This window comes from Haliotis rubra, unplaced genomic scaffold (assembly GCF_003918875.1).
Source record: "Haliotis rubra isolate DU_JTF1 unplaced genomic scaffold, ASM391887v1 Scf214, whole genome shotgun sequence".
Classification (NCBI taxonomy): Eukaryota; Metazoa; Mollusca; class Gastropoda; order Lepetellida; family Haliotidae; genus Haliotis; species Haliotis rubra.
Genome location: NW_025766159.1, coordinates 1,400,409 through 1,409,910, shown reverse-complemented (window position 1 = coordinate 1,409,910; position 9,502 = coordinate 1,400,409). Strand labels below are relative to the sequence as shown.

Genomic DNA, 9,502 nt, shown 5'->3' with positions numbered 1-9,502 from the left:
CTTTGTACACCCCAAAAATGGAAAGTGTATTTATAAAGCATCTACTGTTGCAGCAACTAAAGAAAGTATTGTGGCAACAATATGCAGTACACACTGAAGGCATGTCTATCTCAACAGAAATAATATAATATAAAACAAGGACATTCATTTACACAGACTTATTTGTATACTTTGCATGTATAAATGATGTTAATGGGGTTTTTTGGCCAATAAACTGTCCAAATTCACATAACTACCTCAAACAATATACTCATGTTGTGAGGTACTTGGGTCAAAACAAAACAAACGTGTCAAGATCTCAAAAAGAGAAAAAAATGAGCTTGTGTTCTTTGGTCCCACAGCCAGAGAATATTAACAAGCATATTTCACTTAATATCGGCTTCTGAAGACAGTGCGAACTAAAATCCTGGGCTAATACAACTGCTCTGTTCAAGAGTACATTTGTAACAATTTAGCTTCACTGAAAATGTGTCTGTCTTGTAAATGTCTTCTTTCATGAGCCTCCTTCTGCACCATAACACATAATCATCCCACTTCTCTGTGATAATACATAACAAAGAGAAAATATCAAGGTGATAATGACATCCAGACTTCCATCTGATAGTACAGACTTCCATCTGGCTAGAAAAACTCATAATTGGAAATATCATTGAGGGGAAGAATTATCATGAAAATTTTGTCATTGATAATTGCTTCTACATTTTGTTCATAATGCTGTTTTTGTTTGTAATCCCAGCATAAATGTGTCACCTTCACCTGCTTTTTTAATTTTTGTTCAAAGTTGTCTCTCCAATATTCATTGTCAATCTATCAATACTAAGTTACCGAGTATCAATCTCTATTATGTGTGTTAGCCAGCCAAGATAAGAGGCTGCTACAATGTTCTATGACATGTCAGCTGTCATACAGTTAGACATTGAAGTAAGCTATGATGACAACACAATACTATATATTGACTGGTTCCCCTTTCTTTGTTCTCTCAACTGTATAGTTCACAGTTTATTTACCAAGGTGATTGTATGATAAAGTCACAGTACAATCATTTTGTCTGTGTTCAACAGTTAGCATCCTCTAAAACTGAAACAATAAGATTATCAGCCTTGACCAGACCTCTCTTCATTACTTCATTAGACGGAATCTTACAAATGGTAATCAAACTGTAGTGCAATGTATGTGTATGAATAATTAAATAAATAAATGTCAAAAAGATATGTGTGCTCAAAATTATTTCTGTGTCATATGCCCATTATGAAGAAAGATAATTTAAAATTATATATCATATATATTTAAAGATTCAGTGATTTTGTGTCCAAAGATTCAAACCACCTGTTGAAGTGAAGTGCACATAATCAGAGACCATATACCGGTATATGGTCTCTAACATAATCTAGATGCCATTGTATCAAGTAATATAATAGACTGTGGCTAATGGCAGATAACCACAAAAGGAACAAAAGATCAAATATATTTAAAGGCCCATGTGCCTCATTCCCGAAAAAAGCTTTTGCAGTGTGTGTATTTTTAGCATTGAATGTTCTGTATGTTGTAAAGGCATCACAGTTGCTCCAAGTTTACTTTCTCACTAATGGGATACCCACTTACAAAGTGATGCCGACATTTCCTCCCACACAGTTACTCACACTTGATAAATGGATCTTGGATATACAGGCATCCATGCTGTTGATGTCCTCTGTGTCTTTGTGAACTGTAAACTAATGCCATCAAATAGTTTTCCAAAACAACTGTAGAATCTCGAAGGGATGTCTTCTTCTGACATGTTCCTGTCAGAGTTTACTGCTGTTTAACGATGGCCAAGTATGGCACAGCACAGATTCTAAACTGTCTTCAGCTAACTGGTCTGGATTGGGAGAGGTGTCTATTAACCACTTTGTCCAGTCTACATGTATGGGATTTATCTACATAATTTATAATTTTCAATAATTATGTCATACTGCATCTGTAAGAATTACCCTAGATCTGAAAGGATTGCTAAGCACTGTTTGTCAGTTGTTAGACTTGTCAGTGTTAAGACCCTGACGGTCTACTGATGTACCATTATCAGTGGCATCATCAGTTCTTTCTTGTTCTCTTCCTCTGAAATCACTAGGATATATTTTCTTCTTCAGAAAAGATGACATCCAAACAATACTGCTGAGAGATATGTGAAACATGTAGTCCTGCTATAGGTGTCATGGATATTGCACATATATGAACAGATATTCAAGACATCCTCACAGTGCACAGCTGAGTTTCTTCGGCCTTGAAATATTTCCTCAAACCATGGGCTGCTTGGTATCCAGGTCTACTGGGTACATGGCTTGAGGTGTGTATCCAGGCTGGCCATACCCCGGGGCATGAGTGCTGTAGGGGGGAGGGGCCTCCGATGGATGGTACTGAGGGGGGATGGGGGGATACATGCCCTGGTTGGCGAAGTAATCTGTCTGCACTGGTGGTGCTGGGGGAGCTGGAACATAAGTAACACTGTGTTACAGGCAGTCTGTGGGACAGACACACAACATGGAGGTAAAGGCAGTCTGTGGGACAGACACACAACATGGAGGTACAGGCAGCCTGTGGGACAGACACACAACATGGAGGTAAAGGCAGTCTGTGGGAGTGACACACAACATGGAGGTACAGGCAGTCTGTGGGACAGACACACAACATGGAGGTACAGGCAGTCTGTGGGACAGACACACAACATGGAGATAAAGGCAGTCTGTGGGACAGACACACAACATGGAGGTAAAGGCAGTCTGTGGGACAGACACACAACATGAGGGTACAGGCAGTCTGTGTGACAGACACACAGCATGGAGGTAAAGGCAGTCCGTTGGACAGACACACAACATGGAGGTACAGGCAGTCTGTGGGAGTGACACATAACATGGAGGCACAGGCAGTCTGTGTGAGTCGACAGACACACAACATGGGGGTACAGGCAGTCTGTGGGAGTGACACATAACATGGAGGTACAGGCAGTCTGTGTGACAGACACACAGCATGGAGGTAAAGGCAGTCTGTGGGACAGACACACAACATGGAGGTACAGGCAGTCTGTGGGACAGACACACAACATGGAGGTACAGGCAGCCTGTGGGACAGACACACAGCATGGAGGTAAAGGCAGTCTGTGGGACAGACACACAACATGGAGGTAAAGGCAGTCTGTGGGACAGACACACAACATGGAGGTAAAGGCAGTCTGTGTGACAGACACACAACATGGAGATAAAGGCAGTCTGTGGGAGTGACACACAACATGGAGGTACAGGCAGTCTGTGGGACAGACACACAACATGGAGGTAAAGGCAGTCTGTGGGAGTGACACACAACATGGAGGTACAGGCAGCCTGTGGGACAGACACACAACATGGAGGTAAAGGCAGTCTGTGGGAGTGACACACAACATGGAGGTACAGGCAGTCTGTGGGACAGACACACAACATGGAGGTAAAGGCAGTCTGTGGGACAGACACACAACATGAGGGTACAGGCAGTCTGTGGGACAGACACACAACATGGAGGTAAAGGCAGTCTGTGGGACAGACACACAACATGGAGGTACAGGCAGTCTGTGGGACAGACACACAACATGGAGGTACAGGCAGTCTGTGGGACAGACACACAACATGGAGGTACAGGCAGTCTGTGGGACAGACACACAACATGGAGATAAAGGCAGTCTGTGGGACAGACACACAACATGGAGGTACAGGCAGTCTGTGGGACAGACACACAACATGGAGGTAAAGGCAGTCTGTGGGACAGACACACAGCATGGAGGTAAAGGCAGTCTGTGGGACAGACACACAACATGGAGGTACAGGCAGCGTGTGGGACAGACACACAACATGGAGGTAAAGGCAGTCTGTGGGAGTGACACACAACATGGAGGTACAGGCAGTCTGTGGGACAGACACACAACATGGAGGTAAAGGCAGTCTGTGGGACAGACACACAACATGAGGGTACAGGCAGTCTGTGGGACAGACACACAACATGGAGGTAAAGGCAATCTGTGGGACAGACACACAACATGGAGGTACAGGCAGTCTGTGGGACAGACACCCAACATGGAGGTACAGGCAGTCTGTGGGAGTGACACACAGCATAGGGCTACAGGGAGTCTGTGGGAGCGACACAGATGGTAGTGTGACGTGCTGCTACAGACCTGATGGCTGGACCTGTGGTGGAGGAGAGGTGGATGTTGCCTGGTACTGGGGTCCTCTCTTCCGCTTCTTACGTTTACAACAGCAGCAGATGATGGCCACCGCAATGATGATGATGAGCACAATGACTCCGACAATGATTGCCACAAATATACCAATAGATGCAAAAAATACATCCTCTCCAGTGAATGAGGAATCACCTATAACAAAAATATGCCCTTATTTACACAGGTAATGCAGTTTGTATGTTTTGTGGTTACTGAACAAGAACAGAGGGCACTGACTACTTGTATTTAAAAGGCAACATAATGTGCACCCTGTCAATCCTAAATTCAGCTTAATGGGCAATCTTTTTCAATTTATCTTCCCTAAACTAATCCGCTAGATGTGGTGATTCGGACGGTCCAACCTTAAACTGACAGCGCATGTCTCATGCGAGGTGCAAGCTGTACGTGTTATAACTATTACACTTAGAGACAGTTAACCAGTACAGCCTTCACCTTCAGTATAGTACCGTTCACGCTGGTGAATGCACAGTATATCTTTTCCCTTGAACGATGATATATCAAGCGTTATGTGTTGAACTATTTGTTCCATAATTCCATGATACACTTGGGATCATAGATATGATTGCTTACATTACAATAATGAATAGTGAGATGGCCGTACGAAGCAAGGTGGTGGAATCAGATGATCGTTCATTTCAGGGCATGTTTTGTCATTTTGTTAAGTCTGAATATCTCCCTTTTAAACCTGGAGTGTATTTTCAACAGATACTCTAATCTCGTTCGTATTCTGGCCAATTAGGCTATATTCATGCAAATCAGTAAGGCGGCAAGCTGATGCGGTGCGCCAACTGTGACAGTGATGTACAATGCAACATGTGAATTTCATTGGGTCATACATACTGGGATTTGTGACAACAACACACAGATATCCAAGATATTTTTATGGATTAAACTTCTTTTTTTAATTTCTCTCACAACGTTTCGAGACCATTCCAGGTCCCTTCATCAAGTGAACTGGCAGTTAGGACTATGACGTCGTCACTTAGACGTCATAACTTAGCTATGACGTCACAATGCAAGTGACATCACAGTACACTAGGGAGAGTACTGTATAAGTGAGTTTGAAGAGTTAATTACATAATGATGAAATTCATGCTAATACACAACAACTGCTAATAACACAAAGGTTCCTTGATAGCAGGCTTTCCAAAAAGAATAGTAGACTCGTTTTTTCTTGTATCTAAAGTTCATCAAAAGTTAATCAAGAGGTCCCATGCACTTGGCAGGTATACATCTAGATCACGATTAATTGCTGGTTTATGTCTCCTTATCTCGACAGCTTCCTGTAGTTTTCTCCAACGCCAGTCATTGTTATTTCTCGAAATCACCCTAATATCGTTCCACATGATTACATGACTTGGGTTATTTGCCTTGTGCTCCGATATAGCTGACTTATCATTTTGTTTGCATACTGATGACTTGTGTTCAGCAACCCGGGGTGTTAATGGGCCTGAGAGTCTCGCCAATATATTGATCACCACAGCTGCATGGTAGTTGGTATACACATCCTCTAGGGTTGGGGCTTCCATTACTAGATCCTCTTCCATTTGCCCGGAGGAGTGTCTTAATTGCTGTACCGCTAGAGAAAGTTACATCAAAGCCCGCTTTGCTCTTGATTAGTCGGGCTATCTGATGGCTGACTGGTCCCACGTAGGGTATTGTGATCCTGATCGGGATGGTTCAGGCTTGAGGCGCCGGTTCTGATGGTTCAAGCGTTTTGATGATAGTCCTGGAGACAAGACGGGCTGGGTAGCCATTGAGGACAGTAAAGGTTCTCTTGAGGTAATCAATTTCACTGTTTAAATTATCTGGGTGACAGATCGACTTGGCTCTTCTAGTGAGAGTAGCAATAATTGCTTGTTTGATCTGTGGGTGGTGACAGGAGTTGTAATTGATATACTGATCCGTGTGAGTTGGCTTCCTGTACACAGAAGTGACGAGACCTTTGTCTGTAGATTGGAGGGCAACATCTAGGAAAGGAAGTTGCCGGTTCTGCTCAGTCTCCATTGTAAACTTTATCCTCGGATGCTGGTTGTTGAGGTGCTGCAGTAGCTGTGCTGGGTCATCTTGCTTGTCTATGGTAGTGAACGTATCATCTACTTTGCGATACCAGCACAAAGGTTGAAAGGGTGCTGTGGAGAGAGCAGATTCTTCAAAGGAGGTCATATATATTTCAGTGATAAGCGGTGACAATGGTGAGCCCATAGGCAGGCCATGTATCTGTCTATATATCTTGTCATTAAATGTGAAATAAGAGAAATCAAAACAAGTTGTAGCGAGGTTAATGATGCTATTTATCGTGAGACTGGTATCAAGTTCTTTGATTCGAGTCTGGAGCTTGTTCCGGAGAATTTTCAGGGCTTCTTGCAAGTACCCTGGCTTTTGGTGGGTTTTGGTGGGTTCTTTCTACCATAAAAATACACAAGAACCCACCAAAAGCCAGGGTACTTGTCTGTTCACGAGGATCTGTCTTTTACAGCACTGCGCAGCACCTCTCACGCATCCTGGCACCCTTAGGTAAAGATGGGAAGGCATTCATCAGCGATTCATCGGCCTTTATAAGCAAGTTGAAAGAAGATCAACTTTCCGGTATCATGGTCAGCTATGATGTAGTTGACCTATTCACTAACATCCCTTTGCAAGAAGCCCTGAAATTTCTCGAACAAGCTCCAGACTCGAATCAAAGAACTTGATACCAGTCTCACGATATCTTGTCATTAAATGTGAAATAAGAGAAATCAAAACAAGTTGTAGCGAGGTTAATGATGCTATTTATCGTGAGACTGGTATCAAGTTCTTTGATTCGAGTCTGGAGCTTGTTCCGGAGAATTTTCAGGGCTTCTTGCAAGTACCCTGGCTTTTGGTGGGTTTTGGTGGGTTCTTTCTGCACTAAAAATACACAAGAACCCACCAAAAGCCAGGGTACTTGTCTGTTCACGAGGATCTGTCTTTTACAGCACTGCGCAGCACCTCTCACGCATCCTGGCACCCTTAGGTAAAGATGGGAAGGCATTCATCAGCGATTCATCGGCCTTTATAAGCAAGTTGAAAGAAGATCAACTTTCCGGTATCATGGTCAGCTATGATGTAGTTGACCTATTCACTAACATCCCTTTGCAAGAAGCCCTGGAAATTCTCCGGAACAAGCTCCAGACTCGAATCAAAGAACTTGATACCAGTCTCACGATATCTTGTCATTAAATGTGAAATAAGAGAAATCAAAACAAGTTGTAGCGAGGTTAATGATGCTATTTATCGTGAGACTGGTATCAAGTTCTTTGATTCGAGTCTGGAGCTTGTTCCGGAGAATTTTCAGGGCTTCTTGCAAGTACCCTGGCTTTTGGTGGGTTTTGGTGGGTTCTTTCTACCATAAAAATACACAAGAACCCACCAAAAGCCAGGGTACTTGTCTGTTCACGAGGATCTGTCTTTTACAGCACTGCGCAGCACCTCTCACGCATCCTGGCACCCTTAGGTAAAGATGGGAAGGCATTCATCAGCGATTCATCGGCCTTTATAAGCAAGTTGAAAGAAGATCAACTTTCCGGTATCATGGTCAGCTATGATGTAGTTGACCTATTCACTAACATCCCTTTGCAAGAAGCCCTGGAAATTCTCCGGAACAAGCTCCAGACTCGAATCAAAGAACTTGATACCAGTCTCACGATAAATAGCATCATTAACCTCGCTACAACTTGTTTTGATTTCTCTTATTTCACATTTAATGACAAGATATATAGACAGATACATGGCCTGCCTATGGGCTCACCATTGTCACCGCTTATCACTGAAATATATATGACCTCCTTTGAAGAATCTGCTCTCTCCACAGCACCCTTTCAACCTTTGTGCTGGTATCGCAAAGTAGATGATAATGCTTCACTACCATAGACAAGCAAGATGACCCAGCACAGCTACTGCAGCACCTCAACAACCAGCATCCGAGGATAAAGTTTACAATGGAGACTGAGCAGAACCGCAACTTCCTTTCCTAGATGTTGCCCTCCAATCTACAGACAAAGGTCTCGTCCACTTCTGTGTACAGGAAGCCAACTCACACGGATCAGTATATCAATTACAACTCCTGTCACCACCCACAGATCAAACAAGCAATTATTGCTACTCTCACTAGAAGAGCCAAGTCGATCTGTCACCCAGATAATTTAAACAGTGAAATTGATTACCTCAAGAGAACCTTTACTGTCCTCAATGGCTACCCAGCCCATCTTGTCTCCAGGACTATCACCAAAACGCTTGAACCATCAGAACCGCTACCAAGCCTGAACCATCCCCATCAGGATCACAATACCCTCGTGGGACCAGTCAGCCATCAGATAGCCCGACTAATCAAGAGCAAAGCTGGCTTTGATGTAACTTTCTAGCGGTACAGCAATTAAGACACTCCTCCGGGCAAATGGAAGAGGATCTAGTAATGGAAGCCCCAACCCTAGAGGATGTGTATACCAACTACCATGCAGCTGTGGTGATCAATATATTGGCGAGACTCTCAGGCCCATTAACACCCGGGTTGCTGAACACAAGTCATCAGTATGCAAACAAAATGATAAGTCAGCTATATCGGAGCACAAGGCAAATAACCCAAGTCATGTAATCATGTGGAACGATATTAGGGTGATTTCGAGAAATAACAATGACTGGCGTTGGAGAAAACTACAGGAAGCTGTCGAGATAAGGAGACATAAACCAGCAATTAATCGTGATCTAGGTGTATACCTGCCAAGTGCATGGGACCTCTTGATTAACTTTTGATGAACTTTAGATACAAGAAAAAACAAGTCTACTATTCTTTTTGGAAAGCCTGCTATCAAGGAACCTTTGTGTTATTAGCAGTTGTTGTGTATTAGCATGAATTTCATCATTATGTAATTAACTCTTCAAACTCACTTATACAGTACTCTCCCTAATGTACTGTGATGTCACTTGCATTGTGACGTCATAACTCAGTTATGACGTCTAAGTGACGACGTCATAGTCCTAACTGCCAGTTCACCTGATGAAGGGACCTGGAATGGTCTCGAAACGTTGTGAGAGAAATTAAAAAAGAAGTTTAATCCATAAAAATATCTTGGACATCAATGTACAACTTCTAAATGCCACTGAAAGACAACACACAGATAGGTAGATAACTGAGAGAAGTGAGCAACAATGGTCAAGTAATTAAAAAATATACAGTAACTGACAAATTATGTCAATTATAATACAATGTTCAAATATGATAGATAGAATGTTAAAAATAGAGTG

General features: G+C 42.8%; 1 protein-coding gene across 4 annotated transcripts in view; it reads right to left on the bottom strand.

The window, feature by feature from the left end:
- Positions 1-1,386: 1,386 nt before the first annotated feature.
- Positions 1,387-9,502, bottom strand: part of LOC124276858 — a 29,443-nt gene continuing 21,327 nt past the window's right edge. For all 4 annotated transcript variants that reach the window (XM_046712516.1, XM_046712519.1, XM_046712518.1 and 1 more), the window contains 2 exons: positions 4,175-4,372; positions 1,387-2,464 (listed from right to left, as the gene is read on the bottom strand). In XM_046712516.1, coding sequence (XP_046568472.1) covers positions 2,274-2,464; positions 4,175-4,372 — 389 coding nt within the window. In that variant the 3' untranslated portion in view covers positions 1,387-2,273. The remainder of the gene's footprint in view (positions 2,465-4,174; positions 4,373-9,502) is intronic.